The 26,403-nt window shown below is 37.6% G+C and overlaps 1 protein-coding gene across 1 annotated transcript in view; it reads left to right on the top strand.

The window, feature by feature from the left end:
• Positions 1-2,950: 2,950 nt before the first annotated feature.
• Positions 2,951-26,403, top strand: part of SLC5A8 (solute carrier family 5 member 8) — a 50,117-nt gene continuing 26,664 nt past the window's right edge. The window contains exons 1-8 of the mRNA XM_066262645.1: positions 2,951-3,640; positions 8,461-8,526; positions 11,414-11,465; positions 16,850-16,917; positions 17,911-18,065; positions 20,729-20,869; positions 23,542-23,671; positions 25,955-26,043. Coding sequence (XP_066118742.1) covers positions 3,290-3,640; positions 8,461-8,526; positions 11,414-11,465; positions 16,850-16,917; positions 17,911-18,065; positions 20,729-20,869; positions 23,542-23,671; positions 25,955-26,043 — 1,052 coding nt within the window. The 5' untranslated portion in view covers positions 2,951-3,289. The remainder of the gene's footprint in view (positions 3,641-8,460; positions 8,527-11,413; positions 11,466-16,849; positions 16,918-17,910; positions 18,066-20,728; positions 20,870-23,541; positions 23,672-25,954; positions 26,044-26,403) is intronic.

Here is a 26,403-nt window from a genome sequence, read left to right as displayed (position 1 = left end):
AAGGGAAACAAAAGAGAAAAATAAATAAATGGGACTACATCAAACTAAAAAGTTTTTGCACAGCAAAGGAAATCATCACCAAAATGAAAAGACAATCTACTGAATTTGATAGGATATTCACCAGTGCTATATCTGTTAAGGGGTTAATATTCAATTTGGTTAAAAAGTGGGCAGAGGACCTGCACAGACATTTCTCCAGAGAAGACATGCAGATGGCCAATACAGATATGAAAAGATACTCAGCATCACTAATCAGCAGAGAAATACAATCTAAAACCACAATGAGATATCATCTCATACCTGTCAGAATGGCGCTCATCAATAAACAACAAGTACTATTAGAAAGAATGTGGAGAAATGGGAATCTTCATGCACTATTGTGAGATTGATGCAGCCACTATAGAAAATACTATGAAGATTCCTTAAAAAATTGTGATCCAGCAATTCCATTTCTGCATATTTGTCCAAAGAAATCCAAAAATCTAATTCAAAAGAATATATGCTTCCCTATATTCACTTCAGTATTATTTATAATACCCAAGATATGGAAGCAGTCTAAGTACCCATCTATAGATAAATTAATAAAGATGTGGTACATATACACAATGGAATATTACTTAGGCATAAAAAAGAATGAAATCTTACCATTTGTGACAACGTGGATGGACTTAGAGGGTATTATGCTAAACAAAAAAGGGCAGACAGAAAGACAAATACTGTATGTTTTACTTATATGTGGAATCTAAAAAACACACAAAATAAACAAACAAAAAACCAGGAACAAATGCATAGACACAGAGAACAAACTGATGGTTACCAGATGAGTGGGGGGTTGAGGGGGCTGGATGAAAAAGGTGAAGGAATTAAAAAGTAAAATTGGTAGTTACAAAATAGCCATGGACATGTAAAGTATAGCATAAGGTATACAGTCAATGATATTGTAATAGTTAGATATGGTGTCAGGTGAGTGTTTAGCTGTATGAGGTGTATCACTTTGTAAATTATATAAATGTCTAACCACTATGTTCTACCCCCAAAACTAAAATAATACTTAATATCATCTATAATTTTAAAATACTTAAATTTTTTTAAAAAGACAATAGAAAAATATGTACAAATTTTGAATAAAAACGATTACTACCTAAGGTTTTTCTCTGCTGAATTTTCTCATATGTGAGAAGAACAGATTAACAACCTCATATATGCAAAGGGTAAGAAAATAAATAAAAAAAGAATTCATGTATTCTTTTTGGAAACATTATGTGAACACATATATCAGACGTTTAAAAGCTCTGAGAGAAGAACAGGGTATAGATTATACATCATTCAGGGCATTATGTAAATGTCATAAAGCAAAGGAAGACGTGCCATTTCTAACTGCAGTACTTCTAAAGACTGCTTCACACCAGCCTCATTCTCAATACATTGCACTTAGAATGCCAGGTGCTATTTGCATATAATCTCATTTAATCCTCTATAACTCTCTAAGAAATGAATTATTATCTCCATTTTGGAGGTGGGAAAGTATATAGAAGTAAGTACATGTCCAAGATATTGTGCTTAGCACATAGCAAAGTCAGGAAGTCAGGTTTCAAACACTAGAGCTGAACTTCAAACTATTCTGCCACTCACCTGTTTACAAAGATTTGTTGGTCATTAGGATCCTGAGGTTCTGTTCTTAACTCTAGATATTTAAAGAAAATGAGTTTTGTTTAAATAGCATTTTTCATATCTAGGGCTTTTGACTTTAAAGGAAGTTCTCAGAAAATTGATTCAATTGCTGGAAGAGTTCTTAAACGAGACTTTTTTTGTGTTATGCTTACAGGTTGCTTTCTCTCTCTCTCTCTCTCTCTCTCTCTCTCTCTCTTATACAATAAATTTCACACAACTAGGACATAATCCCAAACCACATATTTGTTTAAATAATTGCATTACTTGAATTTAATTTCCATTTCCTTTTTTATTTCTTTGTGACAATGTTGTACAAATAATGTCAGGTTGCAAAACAACAAACAAACAAACAAATCTTTTTCACATACTGGGCTGGGCTAAATGCATGCTGAAGATTGTTTACCAAGGACCAACTGATCAGTTATACAGATGCCTTAAAATGAACAAGGGTGGCCTGAAATATATCTATGCCTGGGCACATTTGGCTGTACAGTCTATTTTAGAAGAAAAACCTGAGAATCACATTGCTTTACAAGTGTGACTCATGCATTGTTAGTGATATTTCAAGGAAAGCCACTTAAAATACAACCTGCGTATGGATACTGGAAACGATCTTGTCTTGTGTTTTCCAGGGTCTTCATTTAAGAGTACATATTTATGCCCGCATGGAAAATGTAGCTAGTTACATTTGGATTCTGCAAGTCCAGCATGTGGTTAAGAGAACAAATTCTGCAATCAGACCTGGATTAAAAATCTGAATCTCCACCATTTCTTCGGACAAGTGATTTAATCTTCTAAACCATTTGAAAATTGGGGGTGATCCCTATTATCAAGAGCAATAAGTAAGAATTACACTAGTTGATGCAGAAGGTGCCAAGCATGCTATGTATCATATGGTAAGGCTCATTAAATAGTAGGTAGTATTAATATTATAGCAACTACCACTTTTTTTGGAGATCGTTGGGCATCAAAAAGAATTTGTTGAATGGAAACGCAGGCTTCCTCCCCTACTTTGTAATCACTTATCTAGCTGCCCAAGGACTAGCACCGCCGCTCAGTGTACAGTCACCCCAATCGCCCATTCATTTTTCAAATAAAGAAATCTAAAATCTCCAAGAGTACCTTCTCTTGAGGAACCGGACTTTTGAACTGGAAAACTAAAAGTTTAAAGGCGTGACAATTGCCCTTCGACCTACACTCACGCATCAGTTTCCTGCTCATTTAAATGGTGCCTCTCATTGGGTGGAGTTGATACAATACGCTCCCTACGCTTTCACCAGACTTGCCCAGGTGTTTGTGGCGCCTGGGAGATCCAGTCCACCCCAGCCTGGCACCTGGCGGGCGCTCACCTCTGATTGGAAGGTTACCGAAGTCCCAAATCGAGGTTTTTTGTTGGCTGCGGTGGGTGCAGAGGCTGCTGCTGGCGCGTGTCCCCCGACCCACTTCGTGGGATGGGCGGCACCGACCCCCTCAGGACGCCTCCAGTCCCCGCGGGGAGCCACGCCCGCGGCGCTGGGAGATAAGAAGCGAGCGCCAGGCTGCCCAGGGAAAGCAGTAACTCCGGCTGCACTCCTTCCAGGAGCCAGTTTGAGCGCAGGCACCGGACAGCCGCGCAGCCATGGGCCCGTCGCGGGGGATCGGCACCTTCGTGGTGTGGGACTACGTGGTGTTTGCCGGAATGCTGCTCATCTCGGCCGCCATCGGCATCTACTATGCCTTTGCGGGGAAGAAACAGCAGACCTCCAAGGATTTTCTGATGGGCGGCCGTAGAATGACAGCCGTGCCGGTGGCGCTGTCCCTCACGGCCAGCTTCATGTCTGCTGTCACCGTCCTGGGCTCCCCCACCGAAGTCTACCGTTTTGGGGCCATATTCAGCCTCTTCAGCATCAGCTACGGCACTATGGTGATCTTAAGCGCGGAGATCTTCCTCCCGGTGTTCTATAAACTGGGAATTACCAGCACCTATGAGGTAAAGGGTGAGGGTAGGCTGGGGAGGAAAAAGGGGAGTACTTGTCAAGCTCCTGAACGACTTTCCAGGGCACAGACTCACCTCAAGTTGAAATCTCTCCTCGAGCAGGTCCATCCCTTCCCTCATCCTCCCCTTTTGGGAACAGGTGTCCTGTAAGGAGGGAAAAATCTTGGGATTTACCTCTTGGAGCTCAGTGAAAAAGAGAGGCTTCCGAAGTAAATGGAATGATTTGGACTAGTGCTCGTTAAGGCCCTTTCTGCTTTAACATCTTTGGTTCAAGAAGATTTTAAAACTTTATATCTTGGGGGAGGGTAAGTTAAGGTGCTATACTGTGTTTGAGACCAGATTCTACCACTTACTAGCTGGGTGACCTTGGGTGACTTATTTAACATTTTGTTTCTATATCTTCATCTCAAAATGAAAATAATAATACCACCCACCTCATGAGATGATGCAAGTGTAGCGTTTAAAATAGTGTCTGGTACAGGGAACATGCTGAATAAAGGTTAGCTATAAGTATTGGTGTGGTGGTGGTAGATGTGGTTATCTTGGGATCACTAGGAAAATTTGGCTGCAGTATTCTTTAACAACTCTACCTTCTCTCTTTATGGAAAGTTCATTAAGGAAAACTGTGCTCCCTACTGCACGGGCCACTGGTTATAGGTTTTCTCAACCTGTCTGCAGGAAAGGGCTTTGCAAAGATGGTGAATGTGTGGGTTAGTTTAAAGAGCTGTTGAATGGGAGAGTTGGGGGAAGATAAAAGCTCATGGGACTGGTGAGGTCCAGTTCAGTGCCTTCAGTAGTCTCTTTCACCCAGGCACTAACCCATGAGCCACATACACAAACCTGCAGAAGTTTCCTTTATCCAGAGGGCTCAGAGCCTCAGTTTTGGTAGCTGATTCTATCCTTGAGCTTATATAGTGTTTGCTCCAATCCAGAGTCACTGCAAGGTGGTTTCCTAGTAAGTCTAGTTCAATTGGTGCTGTGAATAAGGCCCCAATGGCACAATAAGTGTTGGTGACAAACTACAAGTGTTCTGGTGATGTCATCCAGGGCAAGGTATCCCTGGGACAGCATTGCGTTCCACTGGTCATTGTGTTTGGGAACGTTTAGTCATCACCCTAGAGGTGAGTAGGATGGAATTTCTGATTTGCTCAGAGGTAACAAACTGGCTGCCCCAGGCCAAACTCAGTCTTCAGTCTTTTTTCCTTTTTTTTACTACCCTAATGATGTTTTGAAACAAAAATGATTTATCATTTAATGATGGTGGAAGTCACATAAAATTCTGTATTCTGGCTTCTTTTGATAACCCAAAAACACTGGTGACACTGAGCCCACACTCCCTGTGGCCATAGAAACTCTAGTATCCAGCCATTGCTGTCACTCCCTCCTTCTGTATTAAGGTCTCATCCTGCATTTGCATGGTTACATTTTTGTGCTAGAGAAGTCTTTATCTGCCTTTATGTCTTTATCAAAAATGCAAAAGGGAAAATGGACAGGGTAAAGGGACTTACTGTTTCAAGGGAGATGTGAGAGAACGCACTTCTCAGTGGGTGTGAGGAATAGTCCATATCATGGATGTATGAACACGACCGAAGCCACTCACCACACAGCTGTTACCTGGTGGGACCTGTAGGCATTTAAACCAGTGAGCTCTGATCTGTAGTTAACCAACTCAGAAACTCCCAAAGGGTTTGAAGAATCTGGCCAGAGGACTTCAGTTCTCACTGATGAATGCTGCTCTCATAATCACTGACCCGTACCTCCATGGGGCAGCAATATTAACTCAACCAGAAACAGGTTTCCCACCCCTTTCCAGGACTGTGAAGGCTAAGTTAGCAGGGTTCCAGCTAAAACTGGCAAAAAAAACCTGACATGTACTGAATGTTGAATACATGCTGGGCACCAGCTGCATGTTTTACAAAACTTATCAAACTCAGTCCTCAAAACAGTCCTTCTAAGAGAGGTACTATGAGCCCCATCTTGCAGACAAAGAGGCTCAGAGTAAATGAAGCTACATCAGAGAGCGTGAAGCAAAGTAGATACTTACCTAGAGCCTGTGCAGTGGGGCATACTGGCTGCTCCTGAGGACTCTGGTGTGTCTCCTGGAGGCCTATTTTGTTTTATGGGAGAGATGGAGGCCACCCATACAGCCTAAGAAGTGCAACATTGAGTGATACTGGCATTCTTGCTTAAGTCTGAAATCTCTCCCTATTTAAGTTTGTTATCTAAAATTGGCTCTTCAGAAGCATTTTTGACATCTATTTATCACTGCCTTCCGAGTATAGTTCTGGTAGGAGTTTAGCAATGTCCAGACCCACAGATAAGTAAAATGCAGGAATGCAATTTTGTTCGTCACTTCTTCAGTACTTTCTGGATCCAGCGAAGTCTGTGTGTTTAAACTGAATTGTCCAGACTCTTTAAAAAAAATTCATTCAGTAGAAGTGTCAGTGTCCCTAAATTATTCAAAGTTCTGAGGACTATTGCAGACCTTGGTTGGCTATAGGCACCAACTGTTAGTCTCTAGTTTTGTATGAGAATCCTAGAGCTATTCTCTAAGTCTATTGCTGCTCAGTGACTTGAGCTTCTGGAAGGTCTCCAGGTATTTCTTTCTTTCTTTTTTTTAAACAATATTTTATATATTGATTTTAGTGAGAGAGACAAGAACACCTGAGCTGTTATGTGCCCTGACCGGAGATTGAACCGGCAACCTCTGAGCTTCAGGACAATCCTTTAACCAACCAAGCTATCCAACAGGGCCTCTAGGTATATTTTAGCAGCCCAGAAACCACTGATAGCTGAGATAGTGATAGACTTCTTGGCTCTGTTTTGAGTTGTTCTTGTGTGAGCTTAAATCCAAAAGATTGCCTAGATCTAGCTGATTTTGGAGGAAAGAAAAATAACTTCTTTAAAACCAACTATTTGATTCAATTTACTAAATACATTCTTACCTTAATCGCATTTTTCTCTTCAGTTTCCTTTAGTCTCCCGCAATTTAGATGTCATGTATCTAGAAAAGGCAAAGACTTCTCTGTCTACTCACGTACATTAATTTTTTAATAGTTTTACTAAAACAATTCTAAAAGAGATAACACCGCCTTGTTTCCAAGCTTACATTTTGAGTCTTCTTAAAAGTCTTCCAAGTTATCCTTGGATGATTTTGACATGCAATTTACTGAGATTCTCAAGGCCTAAGGATTTGGATATCAACTTCTTCATGTCTTATGCTAAGTGAATAGTTTACAACACCTCTCTATCCTCTTCTATAATTTGATAGTCTCCAAAACTCTGCAAAGCAAGAGGGAAAATAATTATTTAAGATTCTTATTTTCAAGAGGAAGGAACATGAGATTCTGAGTGACTTTCCCAAGCTAATGAAGTTGAGAGTAAGGCTAGGACAAAGCAATCACATGCAAAGATTTGGGCATCAAATGGTCCTAGATTTGTGTTGTGGCTCTGACAATTATTAGGTTCTCTCTGAACTCCAGTGTCCTCATGAGCCTTATTCTTAGTACCCACTCATGGAGTTGTTGAGAGGACCCTATACAAAGCAAATACTTGATAAATCTTAGCTATGACTATGGAGCAAAAATATTCTTTCCCCCCAATTATTAGTTAATGTTAGTTTTTCTTTCCTTTTTTTCCTGCTATATTAAAAGACCATTTTTGTCAGTCTTAAAATTCTCTCTACATGTAGCACTAATATTTAAAGAGTGCTTTAGACTCCAGTTCCTTCCAGTTCTGAAATTCTAGTATTCTAACTCTCTAATACATTCTCATATGTAATATAGAAGATGAAAAGACTGTATTATGAGATATAACAGATGTCAAGGAGAATAGTAGAATAAGGTTAGGTTGTTGGCTTTGAACAGAAACTGACTTGGGCTTATTTATGTTAAACAAAATTATTGTAAGAATATGAGAGTCGCTCATACAACAGAGATAAAAGCTGAAGACTTGTGAAAAGGACAGAAGCCAGGGCAGCTGCTCAGGTCACCCTGTCATAATCAGTCTGCTTCTGCTCCAGTCGTTTTCTAGCTTTATATCTTGCCTCCAAGATTCAAATATTCATTGAGAAGAGAAGCTGAATGGTTGAGCTTGGGTCATGTGATGACTCCTTGGTGAGAAAAGGCAGGACATCTCAATTGACAATTTTATCACAATTTCCTACAATGGGAAAAACTGTTTCCTAAGTGAATCAAGGGAACTGTATAGCGTAGATACCAAGAGCAAGAGGAGAACACACTTTGCTTATTCTAAAAGGCAGAACATAATTCCATTTATATGACATTCCGGAAAAGGCAAAACTAGGGATGGAGAACACATTAGTGATTGCCAAGACTGAGGGCTTGGGGGAGGGTTTGACTATAAAAGAGCAATGTCAAGAAGGTTCTGGAATGAGGGAATTGTTTTGTATGTGTTAAAACTCATTGAGCTGTACTCTTTTTTTTTAAGATTTTATTTATTGATTTTAAGGAGGAGAGAGAGAAAGGGGGCAGTAGCAGGAAGCATCAACTCATAGTAGTTGCTTCCTGTGTGTGCCTTGACTGGGCAAGCTCAGGGTTTCTAAACGGCGACCTCAACATTCCAGGAGGACACTTTACCCACTGCGCCACCACAAGTCAGGCTCATTAAACTGTACTATTAAAACAAGAGTCAATTTTGCATGTGTAAATAAAAATAATTGTATAATATTAATAGAGAATACAAATTAACTATGAATTTTAAATTCTAAGTCCTTTATTTCCTAAGCTTCTGATTTAAAAAAGAAGTGCCCAGGGGTTTTACATATTATCCATTTTTCTTTTTTTTGGAAACAGTATTTAGAACTTCGATTTAACAGATATGTTCGTCTCTGTGGAACGATCGTCTATATTATTCAAACAGTAAGTAGTTCTCCATTAGTTTATTTCACCTTTGGTCATTTAAAATGTTTTTAATCAAGGCATCTGGGCCAAGCTTTTTTTGGTAAACACATGAAAGAGAAAAAAAGAGATGTTGAAAATGGGAAATAAAAAAGGAAAAACTACACAGCATTAACCTTTAAGAGCACTGAATAATGTTTTTTTTTCTTAAGTGAGAAGCTAGGAGACAGAAAGACAGACTCCTGCATGTGTCCTGACCAGGATCCACCTGGCAAGCCCCCTACTGGGCAATGCTCTGCCCACCTGGGGCCTTTGCTCCATTGCTTGGCAACTGAGCTATTTTAGTGCTTGAGGCGAAGCCATGGAGCCATCCTCACCACCCAGGGCCAACTTGCTTCAACCCAGCCATGGCTGCAGGAGAGGAAGAGAGAGAAGGGAGAGGGGGAGGGGTGGAGAAGCAGATGTTCCCTTCTGTGTGCCCTAACTGGGAATCGATCCTGGGACATACAAATGCCAGGCTAATGCTCTACAACTGAGCCAACCAGCCAGGGCCTAAATAGTGTTTTAACAAATGAATTTCTTCCTGGGAAAACAGAATAATCTAAGTGAAGGTTAAATATTATATTGATCAAGCAATGGTTATGTTGTTTCAGGAAAATACGTGTTTCTCTATCCCACCTCCCTATCAAAGTGACAGTAAGGGCATTGCTGAGATGACAAAGATTTTTGTAAGAGCTGTAGCAGCTGAGAGCAGGAATTTTAACAAAGGGAAAACAAGTTGTATGTTTCATAGTATTTTTGCAACATGTTAAATAATAGATTTTAAAAAATTAATTGACATAGGAAGACATTAAAAAACAATTTTCTTTGGAACCATACTTAAAAAGTAAATCTGTTCTCTTTCTCTCTCTCTCTTTTTTAATGTTTATCTTACTGATTTTAGAGAGGGGGAGGGAGAGAGCAGGAAAGAGACAAGAACATCTGTTCCTGTGTATGCCCTGACCAGTGATTGAACCAGCAACCCCTATGCTTTGGAATGATGCTCTAACCAAACAAGCTATCCACTTTGGGCTGTCTCCCTTTTAAAAATTGAACCTTAAGACCCAGTTGAAGCAGTCATTGAGGGTAAAACAACAGAACCACACACTCTTGGAGGTGTTTTTAAGCGAAGTACACAATCCAGTAATTCAAGAATATGCGGGTATAGATTTACTGTTTGACATTATAGAAGGCAAAGATTTGCCAAGCAGGTGATGCCAGAGAATGCTTTGCACCCTTTTAAGCTGCTGGAGGTTTGTCGTGATCATTGCCACATGATTTGTATCTACCTTCCCCTTGGCAGCTAAGTGCTTGAGAGATGGGTTTGATAATGGAAGTCTAGGAAGAAGTTTTAATTTTCATATTTATTTACAATACCATTTCTCCAATCAACAGCTACCTAAGCATTTGCTATAGCACAACAGAATGCCTTTGTAAATGACTTAGCTCACCTCCATTTTATCTCTTTGGGAATTACATACTTAAATTATATTAGTTGTTAACAACCTGCACTACTAAACCCTTTGGGGAACCCTTTGGGGTCTGGTAGGTATTCTGACACAGAGCTGAGGCCGGTAACTTGTGTTCGCTAACAATTCAGACCCTCTTTGGATCATTGTTAGAAATATCAACAGAAATGAAAAGTGGGGGCTGTGTTAAGAAGGTGACCTGTGGTCACGTTTTCAAATCTTTGGGTTGGACAGAATAATGACAGGAAAGCTAGTCATTCTTACAAAAAGAGGGGAGCTTTAGCATCTCCCATTGAAGGACATATTTCCAATACTACATAATACAGTTCTATAGAGTAATCATAGAATTAGATTCTATGTGATATATTGGATCAAGTGCAATAAAGATTGAGAAAAAATACCTTATTTATCTTATTCACTATCATACCCCAGATTAGTACATATTTATTAAATGTATGAATAAACAAAATTAATAATAGAAAAAATGTGGAATGCAGTTTTGGTTGACTTTCAGGAGTTTTTAGGGCAAATTTACACTTTTGTTTAATTAATGGGCATGCAAACTTTTACAAACCAATTTCTAACATTTTTAGTTTTTCTAATTAATTATGCAGTGATTAACAATAGTTTAAAGGCATATGAATGAGGGACTACCCACTTTTAAATTTTTATTTTTTTTTTTTTTTTGTATTTTTCTGAAGCTGGAAACGGGGAGAGACAGTCAGACAGATTCCCGCATGCACCCGACCGGGATCCACCCGGCACGCCCACCAGGGGCGATGCTCTGCCCACCAGGGGGCGATGCTCTGCCCCTCCGGGGCGTCGCTCTGCCGCGACCAGAGCCACTCTAGCGCCTGGGGCAGAGGCCAAGGAGCCATCTCCAGCGCCCGGGCCATCTTTGCTCCAATGGAGCCTTGGCTGCGGGAGGGGAAGAGAGAGACAGAGAGGAAGGAGGGGGGTGGGGGTGGAGAAGCAAATGGGCGCTTCTCCTGTGTGCCCTGGCCGGGAATCGAACCCGGGTCCCCCGCACGCCAGGCCGACGCTCTACCGCTGAGCCAACCGGCCAGGGCCTAAATTTTTATTCTTTCTTTCTAATTGTTTTAGGTCCTGTACAATTTATTTTTAGCTTGAGTTGATGGGTCAGTGACTACATTAAGCACCACCTAAAAAGTCTATATTTTTACACAAAATTGGTCATAAAAGATATTTGTAACCGATGACCATACCAAAAATAGAAAAAGTTATCAACTTTACTTAAATAGCATTTTTCAAGTTATAAGCATATTTTATTAAGTTTATTGAAACTGCTGTTTTAATTTATACTTAAATTTGTAGAAAAATATTTATTTTTAAATTGTATAATTAATATCATTCATTTGCTCTCCTTTCTCTTTCCCTAGGTTCTGTATACTGGGATTGTTATCTATGCCCCTGCCCTGGCTTTGAACCAAGGTACATTTCAGAGTTACCAATTATGTCACATTTTGGGGTTCATTTTTAATAGACCTTGTTCTCTAAGGAGATGGGGAAATGGAAGAGTTGCTTCCAGTAACCTGCATCAGCATGAGGAGGGAAATGAGGATTCAGTATTTATACCTGCAGTTTCTTGGGGTTCCATAGCTCCGAAAGGTCTGTATATTAGTAGGACAGACCTCACTGGGCAAGTGAGTCCCTGGGACATGCCAGTCATTCTGCGTTTGATCAGAATGAGTGCCGCCTGGAGTCTAAATTGTGAATGACTGCACTTCCCCCTTTTTCTGGCTATGACTTCTAGCCCATCTCCAAGAGGCTTTTTTTCTGTTATTTGACTCAGTTACTTTGTAAAATTTGGCAGGAAAAGAAGCCTTTCTTCTCCTTACTTCTAACGTGGTCTAAAATGCAAAAGAAAGATCTGTGTGATTTGAAATACCATACTGCTTCTAGTGACAAAAGGACAGAAGGCTATAGCGTTCTTCTAAACAAATGTGTATGATGGTTGTGTTGATCAACAAAGCACCTTACTCTCTAGCTTTGGGCAGATAATAGGAGTGAAACTGGGATAGTTTATTGAGGCAAAGGTTCATGTTAGTCATATTCTTAAAAGGCTTCAGGGAAACTCTATGTCCTTTGAATTCTTATCAACCAGAAGGGGATTTACCTCTCAACCTTCCTTGTCAAATGGACAAATGGACTCTGATGGAAAGAATGTGGTGTAATTCCTGGAGTTATTATAAAATGAAAAAAAGTTGCTAACTCCACACTCTAATTTTTAAATTTCATAATAAATAGTAGTTATCATCCAAGTTTATAAAGTATAACACTATCATTACAAAGAACTCTATGTACCTTAGACTTCTGAATGTTAGGCATATTCCATGTCAACAGTACCAACATTATAAATGGATCGTTTCATTTGTAAAAAGCTGAGCTATAAACTTCATTAAGCTATCTATTGGCTTTAAGTGTTATTGAAGATGTTGGCTTTAGGGTTTTAAAGTGCAGTTCTAGGAAAAAGAGAGCAGTACCTTCAATCTATAAAGAAACCAAGAACTCAGTTCTTATCAGTTTATTGAGCAACTCTTGGAATAAATGAGAACCAGAGGGACTATGTCTTGGCTACTTGAATATCAACTGTGTTTTTCACCATGTTGAAGGCTGTAGGCAGAAGCATAGACATATTACTTACTATATATAACAGGTAGAAATATGTTTAACTGAGTTGGAACTTAACATTTTGTAGGTCCATTTTTTCCTTTTCTATGAAAAACTTCAAACATCTACTAAAATAGAGAGGACAGTATATTGAACCCTAATGTTCCCTTACCTCTACACTAATAATTATTAACACTTGGTTTAATTCATTCCCTGGTTCCCTCATTAGATTATTTTGCTGTAAATCTGAGATATTTTTATCATTTTTTATTAGTTCAATAGCGTTTAAAAAATAAGGACATGCTTTTTTCCCCCATCAGGGTTAACTGACATATAACATGATGTTAATTTCAGGTGTACAACATAGTAATTTGATATTTGTGTATTTTTGCAAAATGATACCACAATGTCTAGTTAATATCCGTCATCATATATGGTTACAAATTTTTTTTTCTTATGATGAGAGCTTTTAAGATCTACACCCTTAGCAACTTTCAAATGCGCAATACAGTATTATTAACTATAGTCATCACCTAGTACATTATATTCCCATGACATCTGTATTTAATAACTGAAAGTTCATATCAGGATGTGTTTTTAAAATATTGTTATGCCATCATCATATTTAAAACGTTGACATTAATATCTCATTTTGGTCCAGCAGGAGCCTCCTTAAGTTGTCTCTTGACTTCTTTTGACATGATTCCAGTAGTGTTTAATAGCTAACTTATGTAGAATATTTACGTGGTTCCAAAGTCCAGTGTACGAAATGAAACATGTTTAGAGAAGCCTAAGTTATATAGTTGTCTCTTTTAGCCTGTTCCTTCCCTCCTATAAGTAACGCTTTTTGTCCTTCCTTTTAAAGAAGTATTTATACGTTTTTTAAAGATAATTTTTTTAGAGCAGTTTCAGGTTTCATCAAAATTGAGAGGAAAGTACAGGGATTTTCAATATACCCTTTGACCCCACACGTGCAGATATTCTCCATGGTCAAAATTACTTACCAGAATGGTACATTTGTTATCCGGGATGAATCTACATTGACATGTGATAATCACTCAAAGTCCATATTTACCTTAGAGTTCACTCTTGGTGTTGTAATTTCTATGGGTTTGGACAAATGTGTAATTATCATACATATATTCATTATCATAACATCATACAGTATTTTTACTGCTCAAAAAAATCCTTTGGTATATTTATTCCTTCCTCCTGTAGCAATCACTATTTTTCTATAGTTTTGCCTTTTTCAGAAAGCATGTAGTTAGAATCATGCATGTTGCTTTGTGGCTTAATAGCTTAATATCCATTGTCTGGATGTACCACAAGTTATTTATCCATTCACCTCCTTAAGGACTTCTTGGTTGTTTTCAAGTTGTGGCAGTTATGAATAAAGCTGCTATAAACATATGTGTGCAGGTTTTTGTGTGGACGTAACTTTCAACTCTTTTAGCTAAATACCAAGGGGCATGATTGCTGGATTTTATAGTAAGAGTATAATTTTCTAAGAAACTGACAGACTGTCTTTCAGAATGGCTATTACCATTTTACATTCTCACCAGCAATATATGAAAGAAGTCTGTTGCTCCACATCCCCGTCAGCATTTGCTATTGTCGGTGTTCCAGATTTTGGCCATTCTATTAGGTGTCCACTAGTAGCTTGCTGATTTAATTGCATTTCTCTGATCACATATGATGTGGATAATTTTTTCATATGCTTATTTTTTTATATTTTTTCCTTGGTGAGATGTTTATTAAAACCTTTGGCTTATTTTAGAATCAGGTCTTTTATTAATGTTGAATTTTAACAGTTATTTTGTATATTTTTGATAATAGCCCTTTATCAGATTTTTTTTTTCCAAAATTTTCTCCCAGTCTATGGCTTGTCTTCTAATTCTCTTGAAATTGTCTTTTGTAAAATTTTTAATTTTAATAAGGTCTAGCTGATCAATTATTTCACGAATTGTGTCTTTTGTGTATAGGCATCATCATATTCTAGGTATCTTGTTTTTTTCCTTTGTTATATTCTAGGAGTTTAATAGCTTTGCATTTTACAAGAGCTATGAGCCATCTTGACTTAATTTTGGTGAAGGGTGTAAGGTCTATATCTAGATTCATGTTTGCCTGTGAGTTCCAGCTGTTCCAGCACCATTTGTTGATGAAACTGTCTGTACTCCACTGTATTGCCTTTGCTCCTCTGCCCAAGATATATTTATGGGGTTTATTTCTGGGCTCTCCATTCTTTTCCATTGATCTACTTGTTTATTCTTTTGCCAATACCACACTGTCTTGATGACTGTAGTTTTATAGTAAGTCTTCAGATAGAGTCCGTTTTCCAACTTTGTTCTCCTTCAAAATTGTGTTGGTTACTCAGTCTTTTGCCTCTCCATATACACTTTAGAATCAGTTTGATGATTCTACATAGTTTGTAGTTAAACACAAAATAGCTTGCTGGAATTTTGATTGAAAGTGCACTGAATTTATAGGTTAAATTGGGAAGAACTGACAGCAGTATTTGGTCTTTCTATCCATAAACATGGACTATGTCTCTATTTATTTAGTTCTTCTTTCATTTTATGCATCAGAGATTTGTCGTTCTCCTTGTATAGAACTTGTATATATTTTGTTAGATTTATAGCTAACTATTTTATTTTGTGGTGTTAATATAAATGATAATATGTTTTTAATTTAAAATTCCACTTGTCTACTGTTGATATATAGGAAAGCAACTGACACTTGTATATTAATCTGATTCCTACAACCTTGCCATGATCTGTTATTAGTTTCAGAAGATGTTTTGTTGATTCTTTTATATTTTCTACATAGATAGTCATCCAACTGTGAACAAAGAGAGTTTTATTTCTTCCTTTCCAATTTGTATACACTTCTTTTCTTGTGCCCTATTGTTTTAGCAAGGACTTCCGGTATGATGAAAAGGAGTGGTGAGAGGGGATGTCTTTGCCTTAAACCCAATCTTAGTGGGAAAGCTTCTGTTTTCTCACCATTATGTATGGTGTCAGCTGTAGGCTTTTTGTAGACAGTCTATTAAGTTTGAGACATTTCCCCTGTATTCCTAGTTTACTGAGAGGTTTTTGTTTGTTTTCGTTTTGTTTCATTTTTTAAATCATGACTGAGTGTTGGATTTTGTCAGGTGCTTTTTTGCATCTATTTATATGGTAATGTAATATTTCTTTTTTTAGCCCATTGATGTAATGGATTTCATTTATTGATTTTCAGATTTTTAACCAGCTTTGCATGCCTGGTATAAATCCCACTTGGTCATGGTGAATAATTCTTTTTACACCTTTATGATTCAATTTGCTAATATTTTGTTGAGGATTGTTGCATCTGCGTTTATGAGAGATACTGGTCTATAGTTTTCTTTTCTCATAATGTCTTTGTCTGGTTTTGGTATTTGGGTAATGCTAGGCTCATAGAATGAGTTAGAAAGTGTTTCCCCTGCTTCTATCATCTGAAAGACATCATATAAAGTTGGTGTAATTTTTCCTTTAATGTTTGCTAGGGTTTGCCAGCACGCCCATCTTGGCTTAAGCTTTCTGTTTTAGAAGATTATTAATTAAATTCCTTTAATAGATGTAGGTCTATTCAAATCACCCATTCCTTCTTATCTGACTTGGGGCAAGTAGTGTCATTCAAATAATTGGTTAATTACCAAATATGTGGCCACAGAATCATCCTTTTACTTTATAAATTATAATATGCCTCTCCACTCCACTACTTATATAAATGGCAGCACATTATATAGACTTTTCTCTGTCTTAGTCTCATTTTAGTAACATGAACAACTTGTCTTTCAAGAACAGGTAGGATAGTGTGTTTATTTGAACCATGATGACAAATACCCTTAGACTCCATTCAGTCCGGATAACTACCTCATAATATTAAGCAGTGTCTTCGCTTAATTACAATATAAATGTCTTTTCATGTATTTAATTTAGCCTATTTTGGATCTATGTGTGGTGTCTGAGGGTAGAAATCAGGTCTATTTAACTCATCAAATAGTTTGAAACTTTAATTATTTTGGTGCATCTTATGAGATTTGGACCTAGTTTTAGAGGTATTTGGACCTAGGTATAGAGGTAGGTACCCAATAAATGATATAGCTTCCCCTTGATGATATTTTTGAAAAGTATGTTTATTGTGCATGTTTCACAGTTTTACGTGCATTTTCTTTTCTTTGACAGTCACAGGATTTGATCTGTGGGGTGCAGTGGTGGCTACAGGGGTGGTCTGCACATTCTACTGTACATTGGTATGTCAAGAACATTATTTCTCCTTTCACTCTATACACTTGCTTTGCAAAATTGAAAATTCCAGTGGTTGTGTGCTGCCATTAGGGTTGCTCACACCTAGTCTCCTACCTCCCACAGTAAAACTTCTTTCTTATAAGGAATATTCAGTCTAGGATAAAATTTCATCCTTTGTAGAAGAACACTGATCATAACTGAAAATGTTTTCTTTTATCAGAGCCTTGCAATGGCCCCTAATCTTGTCTCCTAATTCATCCTTACTGTTGTCAAGTTATTATATCTCTGCTGATATTATTCCTTAGCTCAGAAACCTAAGATAACTTCTCATTGCCTTTAGGAAAGAACGACAATTAAAATATTTAAGAACCAGTATGGCCTGGGCACTGATACTCCTGTGGATGCTGGCCCTTAACAGTAGTGCAAGTCTTATGGGATCTCTGATAGTTTAGGTTTTAACCCTAAAATTGAGGGATCTTTTAGGAGCCAGGTCCTCAAGAATAGGCTGTTCTAGCCAAGGGCAAAGAGACTGGAGGGGGATACTCAAGAAAGGGTGTGGCAGTGACTAATAAACAATTTTAGTATTTCAACAATTGGTATGACCTTCTGTGTACATACTGTTTGAATACCAGTCCTGCCTATCAAAATCTATGATATCTCTGTTTGCATTTTGACTCTGAATTTTCTTCCCAACAATCTCTTCACACCATTCCACTTTACTCCAAAATATATATCAATATGCCATATACTTTGACCTAGCCATGCTTTTGCCCATGCTGGTTTCTCTGCTGGGAGGACCTCCCATCTTTACTTCTTGTATGTTTGAAGGTTTGGTTTGGCTTAAATATCATATCACCTTTTCTTGAAGGTTCTCCCAACCTATCTCCCCGGGGTGCACTTCTTGGCTAAGATCCATGTATTCAATAAGTCTGAACAGCATGTAGGTGCTTAATAATGTCTGATAGAAGCACTAATCCTAATATACTTTCCCCTGAAAGGGTGGTCTGAAGGCAGTTATCTGGACGGATGTTTTCCAAGTTGGGATCATGTTGGCTGGATTTATATCTGTGATTATACAAGCTTCAGTGGTTCAAAATGGATTCGGCACTATTATAAATGATGCCTATAATGGTGGAAGATTAAACTTCTGGAAGTAAGTTGCTATTTACCTCTTGATTAATATAATTTTTTTTTCTGTAAATATAATCTCTTTACTGAAATAGTAAGTTTGCTTTAGAAAACAAACTAACCACTAAGGATGTGGTACAGAAATTTGAAGCTGGCAAACAAAGGTGTAAGGAGTTCTCACTAGTTCTTAAAGTAAGGTTAAAACAGCCAGATGGTATTTAGTTACATGGTACTTAGCAGAGTGCTTCCTCCTGAGAAGGGATTGGTAGCAAAAGAATATTTTCTTTCAGATGTTAAAAAGTCTGGACGAGGTTGAAGGGTGGAGTAGGGTGATAAGAGAAGAGATAGTGCAGAGATAAAGGAAACCTCTTAAGATAAAAACATTAACAGTGATTCCATTTTGACAGCTTTTTGTTTCAAGTAGCCTACAGAATTTCTTCTTTGACATTTATATTGCCCTAGCAATAGATAGTGTATTATTATTATGCCATATATTATAATGTATATGTGTAAATATGTAATCTTCATTATATCCTAGTCTATATTCTTTCAAGAGAATTGACTGGAAGGGTTATGGCTGATGGCTCAAGTGTCAGTATAGCACATGATACAGCATGTATTAAACAGCTCTTCAGTTTTCCTAAAGAAAAACTAATGGAAAAACTGATCTTTCACCATAGATATATTGTATCATACAATTTAAAAGAATATTGAAAACATTTTTCCTTTTAGGTCATCAGTGTCATTCTTTTTTTTTTTTCCTTATTTTTTACTAACCCTTGTGTTGAGGGCTGACCAGTGTCATTCTTATACATCACATACAATGTAGAGAAGAGCTCATTTTACAATGAGCGGCTTATTTTCTCTTTAAGCATCTCTGTGTTTGAGATAGACATGCTGCAATTATTTTGAGAGGAAAAACATCATTTTGCTTTGGGTGGCTCTCATCTACCTTTCTGAATATAGGCGCTAATGTTTGAGAAGAGCTTTTTCATAAACTGAACAGGGTCATTGCTTTAACTTGTGGGAATGTATTGCAGAGGGTAACCCTCAACTATTTTCAATATTTCTTTTTCTTTTTACTTCAAGATTCAGATTCCAAAGAAGAGAGCCTCCAATTGTCCTAGCTTGGCCATGATTCCAGCACTTAGCTAGGTCAGAGCAGAGCATTTTGATTGACAGCCATTTAGACTAATGGAGCAAACTTGGGTTGCTGTGACCAGAAGAGGGAGGAATGGATACCAGGAAGCAGTGGCCACTCAGGAGGCCTTGATTATTCCTACATCTCTTTCTAGTAGGCTAGGCTGAGGGGAGAGGTGTGGAATCAATTGTTTTTCTGCAAAATAACTGTCACTTTATAGAAAGGCTAAACATACTGTCACATTAAAATGATGACTTAAACATCAATAAATAAGAGATTCTAAAAAGTAAAAGATTAAACCTTTGAAGGTTGCCAACCATAAAATAATAATTAAAAGCCTCATTGAATATCTTTTGTTATTCAGATATGTTTTAAGAATATTGTGGGCAAAAGATCTGCTGTAGTTGAGATACACAAAGAGAAGGATGTTGTCTTGGTATTTCCTGCACAGTAGTTGGCCCAAGTATTCTGGATGGCCTCAAATCTCTGAGTTGGGTGTGCTAAAGCTTGTGTTGCCTCAGATAGCTCACTGAATCACCTTTGGTGTTTGACTTCCGTTAGCTAATATATTAACTACTTTCTCTTTGGGAGAAAGGGTCAACATCCTTGAAACTCTTAGACTTTTATATTAAATGTTAGAACATGGAATGGAGGCTCTCATCTTTCCGTAGGAGTACCAGAATAGGCACACAATTGGAACATTTTACTCAACTAATCTCAAACATAAGATTTGAAATAAGTTTGCGGAATTTTATAATGTTCAGAAAATTTTCATGAAAGCTACTTTTGCAGAAAATATTCAAGCTTCTACTGTGTAGCAAAGACAAGCAGAATCATTCCTCCTTGTATGATATATTAAGAAGGGTTAAAAGATGTATTAAATGTGGAAGTTGAGCTTTTTTTGTGACAATATTTAGTACATGTTATAAAGTGACTTTCAACTATTAGTATTTATCTGTACACACAGCATTGTAAGAAAGCACAATTATAATGGCATAGTAGTTTTAAAACATGAAAATCATTAAACTATTAATTGCTGAATTCTCAAGTTTGAATATAAATTAGAACTATGACTTATACATGTGCTAGGAGAGGAATCATATATATATATAAGATATGTCAATTTTGTGTTCATTTCAGTACCTTACCTATTGCTGTGATGTACTTAGGTACCTTTTTGTTTCTTTTTTTAGCTTCATGCTCTTCTCTGATGACAGCATGGCAGACTTATTTAAATTATTTCCTGTGCACATGGGAGAACAATTTATATAAATTATCAGAATGATAGAACATTCATTTCCCCCCAATCCCATCCAGAGTTCCCAAATCTGTGACAGGACCGATTTTATTTCATTGAATTTAAATTATGAATATTTCTACTTTTTATAATTACTCAATAAATTTGCACATATGTATGTATATATATTTATGTTGGCATACATTGCTTGCTTCCAAAAATACTATTTCTGAAAGATTTCTCTCTCTCTCTCTCTCTCTTTTTTTTTTAACCAGTAGTTCAGATTTGTTTTCTGTTTGTTTTCATTTAGTTTTGATCCTAATCCTTTGCAAAGACACACATTCTGGACAATTCTTATAGGAGGGACCTTCACGTGGACCAGTGTGTATGGTGTCAACCAATCCCAAGTGCAGAGATATATTTCCTGTAAAAACAGATTCCAAGCAAAACTGTAAGCCAAACTATGGTATCTATATCATTAATAACCATTAGTTATCTTTATGGAAACCCTTTCATAAGTCAAGCTTCAGTTTTTCTCTTGTATCATGAATGATATACTTATTTAGGAAAAGATGAAATAGAACAAAATGGTACTATATGTTTTAAATAAGACAGTTAAAAATATTTATAGGAATTACTAAGTAAAACAAATCTTATCAAATAAATAAGCATTTATTGTGCATTTGTTTGTATAAGGAATTATGGGAAAAATTTATAAATATATGAACCTTGTCATGAAGTAACTGAGCTGCAATTTAGGAATATATATGCAAGAATGTAAAAAGTGAGAAAACACGAAAGAGGTAGTATAATAGTTCCATGAAACATTGTAACAACAGAGGAAATATTCCAGAGCATTATATTTACAGGTGTGCTGGTGTGTTTTACTTTCAAACACAGTCATGGGTTAATAATCCTGCTCTTGAGTAATCCCAGGCAAGTTACTTTGTCCCCCTGAACTTCAGTTTCTAAACTTGTCAAATGAGCATAAGAAATATTATATATCTCATGGGAGGTATTATAAAATACTATGTTCAACACAGATGGGAAAGGTCTAGTAAATGTGAATTCCTTTTTCCATGTCAAATCATGGGCTGTAAATCCTGGTTGAAAGATTCCTGTGAACCAGGCCGATCCTGAAGAATGGTCACGTGTGGGCAGGTGGAGAAGAGTGACAGCATCTCAAGTAGGCAGAGTAATCTGGACAAAGCACAGAGGTCAGAAGGACGGCACGGTCACAGATGGTAGAGAGAAGCAGGATTTACACCCAGGGCTGGATCCAGTGCTGTCCCGTAAATCAGTGGTCCCCAACCTTTCTTTGGGTCATGGACTGGTTTAATTTCAGAAAATATTTTCACGGACCGGCCTTTAGGGTGGGACGGATAAATGCATCACGTGACCGAGACAAGCATCAAGAGTGAGTCTTAGACAGATGTAACAGAGGGAATCTGGTCATTTTTTAAAAATAAAACATTGTTCAGACTTAAATATAAATAAAACGGAAATAATGTAAGTTATTTATTCTTTCTCTGCGCACCGGTACCAAATGGCCCATGGACTGGTACCAGTCCGCAGCCCACTGCTGTAAATCTTTGCACTCTACTAGGGTAAACACCATGTATTATAATGCTGATTATTCTTTGGGGAAGATACTGTCCAAGGAATATAGGTTTGCCTTTTATACTTAATGGATGATATTGCCACCCACATTTAAACACATTTGATGAGTCACTATGTAGATGCTAAGTAAACTGAGTAGTTTATAATACAGTGTGTCCGTAAAGTCATGGTGCACTTTTGACCGGTCACAGGAAAGCAACAAAAGACAATAGAAATGTGAAATCTGCACCAAATAAAAGGAAAACTCTCTCAGTTTCATACCTATTCAGTGCAGTTCGATGTGGGCTCACGCACAGATTTTTTAGGGCTCCTTAGGTAGCTGTCCCGTATAGACTCTACAGACTCATCACTGACTGATGGCCTACCAGAACGGGGTTTCTCCACCAAACTGCCAGTTTCCTTTAACTGCTTATCCCACCGAGTAATGTTATTCCTATGTGGTGGCGCTTTGTTATAAACGTGCCGATATTCACATTGCACTTTGATCATGGATTCGAATTTAGCGAGCCACAGAACACACAACTTTCCTCTGTACCGTCCACATCTCGACTGGCATGGCTGTGGGCTGCTCCACTGTATACACGGTGTTACATCATTATCTGCACATGCACACATGCTGCCATATCATCCTACAGAAACTAGGAGGGTTTTCCTTTTATTTGGTGCAGATTTTACACTTCTATCATCTTTTGTTGCTTTCCTGTGACGGGTCAAAAGCGCACCATGACTTTACAGACACACTGTAGTGTTACTTTTAAAAGGAAAACGAGTAATAGTTGCTGACCTGTTGACTATTAAAATCTTTACTTCATGACAAGAAGCCCTGAAGTAGTCTAGTTAGATACTATTCTAAAGCTAATAATACCCATGGAACTCTGACCAAGAGAATACATTCATTCAATGGGAAAACCAAATACTATTCCAAGTATTTCCAAACACATTGTTGATTGGCATCATATCATAAGTAGAGGGTCAGAGCCTTGGCTAGTTGGCTCAGTGGTAGAGCGTTGGCCTGGCATACAGGAGTCCCAGGTTCGATTCCTGGCCAGGGCACACAGGAGAAGTGCCCATCTACTTCTCCACCCCTCTCTCTCTCCCTCTTCTCTGTCTCTCTCTTCCCCTCTCTCAGCCAAGGCTCCATTGGAGCAAAGTTGGCCTGGGCGCTGAGGATGGCTCCATGGCCTCTGCCTCAGGTGCTAGAATGGCTCTGGTTGCAACAGAGCGATGCCCCAGATGGGCAGAGCATCGCCCCCTGGTGGGCATGCCGGGTGGATCTTGGTTGGGCGCATGCGGGAATCTGTCTGACTGCCTCCCTGTTTCCAACTTCAGGAAAAAAAAAAAAGTAGAAGGTCAGGCCATGATAAAATAAGTAACATTTTTGATAAACAAAAGATAATATTAATTTATTGAATATAATCATGGAGGTTTATTTTGTTTATATAACAAGTTTCCTCTTCTTTGGGATAGAAATGACCATTTACTGGTATGTTTTCACTTCATTAGGTCTCTCTACATCAACCTCGTGGGACTCTGGGTAATCCTCGTCTGTGTAGTGCTTTGTGGGCTTGCCCTGTATTCCAGGTACCATGACTGTGATCCCTGGACAAACAATCAAGTGTCTGCACCAGATCAGGTTCAGTACCATGTCTTTCCTACATGTGCATTGATAACATTCAGAAAGCTTACTAGTTGGGAGGACAGAGTATTTATGTTCTTGTAGATAAACAGTAGGTAGGCACAATGTGACCCATTTTTAATTTCTATAAAGCATTTGGCAAAGTTTTACTTTAGCAGGTATAGCAAGAATAAAGAATGCTCTATCCTAGATTAAAATATTGAAATACCTGAAAACATTTCAAGCCGAGTGTGAAATAGAAATATTTCAAGGCTGGGAGTAGAAATGTTAACATACTTTTAAAAAGCCAAAAGTATACACAAAACATGTCACCATAGAACTTTCTGTGGTATTGTTAGATTTCCCATTTATAAATAGTTTACTTTCCATTTTTTCTTTCTTTTAATTAAAGTATAATTGGGCTACAATCTTATATTAGTTATAGTAGTTTCAGGTATACAGTATAGTGATTTGACATTTTTTATGCCATTCTAGTCATCATCTGTGAATATCTCTGTGCAAATTTATCACAATATTATTGATTGTATTCCCCTTACCTTTCAGTTTTTAACTGACAGAAATGGATCTAATAAGTGAACATTGACTGAATACCAACTATGTGATGAGATTCTGTGCCAAGAGCTTTGCATACTTTATCTCATTCTTACAATCTGTAATTCTAACTTTATAGATGAGGGAATGAATTAATCTTAGAGGGGTTATAAAAGTTGCCCAATGTCACATAGCTAATAGATAAGAATTGCTGCAAGCACTCATCAAATACTTGCCTTGGGTCAGGCACTATCATAAGTGCTTTGTATAAATTTCAACCTTTAATTCTCACAGTTGTGCTTTGAGGTAGATTTTTATTATTATCTCCCTTGTGCTTATATATAGACTGTTGCTTGAAGTTAAACTTTTAAGATAGCTTAGAAAAATTGGGTCTTAAACTCATATAGAGAGAAGTGCTATTCTCATTATCTGTGAATAAAGAGTTAGTAAGCTTAGGAGGAAGCATTGCTAAGACAATTCAACACAGATCTTTGAAGTAGTAGAGGATGTTCTTCCATATCCCACCAATAAACCTTTGTTAAGTGAAATTAAAAGAGTCTAGTAGGAACTGTCATCTACTCTGTATTATGGGAGAAAGAATAATAATGTTTCAATACAAATGAGAGGATACTTTTTTTCTGGAAAGTTATCTACTTAGGGCCCTTTTTAGTTTAAAAAATTAATTTTGCTGAAAGACTGCTATGTTACACAGTGCTGAAATCATACACTTTCTTATCCTTGTTTAATACAGTATGTATTTTTAAAGTAATTATCAAAAAAGAAAGTTGATACCTGGCCAGTTAGCTCAGTGGATAAAGCATTGGACTAGTTAGTATATGGACATCTCGGATTGATCCCCAGTCAGGGCACACAGGAGAAGCAACCATCTGCTTCTGTTACCCTCCCTCTCCACCTTCTCTCCCCCTTCTCTCCCTTTTCTCCTCTTGCAGCCAGTGGCTCAATTGGTTCAAGTGTTGGCCCCGGGCACTGAGGATAGCTCGGTTGGTTCGAGCATTGGCCCTAGACAAGAGTTGCCAGTGGATCCCAGTCAGGGCGCATGGGGGAGTCTGTTTTTCTCTCCTCCTCTCACTTAAAAAACAAAATACAAAACAAAACAAAAAACAAGGTGGTTTCAGGAACTTTTTAAAAGGAAGCAAGTGTTAGAAATGTCAGGAATTTCCTGACATTACTCACCACTTGTCACTATGTCTCATGCAGCCGTAATTATACTTTCAGTCCTGGGAAGTGATTGAGGTTCACAAGGATAGCCTTGACTCATCAAGTAAAGTTAAATTAAGTAAATGCTATTTACTTAGGCACAGAAGTGTATGCAGTATTTCCTTTAAATTGATTTATTATTTCAAAGAATGAGAATAGCTACCTTTATTAAGCACTTACTAAATGCTATATATTGTACTAATAACTTTACATATATTATCTAACTTAACTTTTACAGAAACTCCAGGAGGTTATTATTATTGCCCCTCTATTACAGATGAGGAAACTGAGGCTCAGAGGAACTAAGTAAAAAAAGCCATATCTGTCTGAATTCCGAGTCTGCAGCCTTAACTACTATGTTCTTATTTTCTTTAAATCTTAGCAGTGAAAGAGTTTAACTTTAGGTACTTGGGTATTTCAGTTATATGAAATAGCTACCTTCAGTTCTTGAAAAACACAAGATAAATGAGGCATTAATTAATATTATTTTGGAACAAATAGTACTGAGGAGTACATTTTGGAATTTTTCAGCTCATGCCTTATTTTGTACTGGACATTCTGCAAGATTACCCGGGGCTTCCTGGACTTTTTGTGGCTTGTGCTTACAGTGGAACATTAAGGTATGGATTGTGACTCTAGTTATACATGGCTTTCCTGTTGAGCTCTTTCTTTTTTTATTGGCTATTTGTGGGGATGAAGCTGAATTCTGGACATGGACAAAAGGAGGCAGTCTACTCCAGTATCCTCTGTTGGTCTGGCTCTTATTTCTGTGGGAAGCAGTCTGTTATCATTGGTCTCCACTTTTAACTTGGCCCCTACTATCTAGTACCTGATTACCTACCCTATAGGATCACAATAATGGTGATCATTTATGGGAGCTTTTATTAACTATCAGAAATGAGTACCTACAGTCTTGGTTTAAAATAGACATATGTCTAAAGTGTGGTCAGATGGAAAATTAGAATATTTCCTATTTACAT

This window comes from Saccopteryx bilineata, chromosome 1 (genome assembly GCF_036850765.1).
Source record: "Saccopteryx bilineata isolate mSacBil1 chromosome 1, mSacBil1_pri_phased_curated, whole genome shotgun sequence".
NCBI lineage: Eukaryota > Metazoa > Chordata > Mammalia > Chiroptera > Emballonuridae > Saccopteryx > Saccopteryx bilineata.
This window is presented reverse-complemented; position numbering and strand designations above follow the sequence as displayed.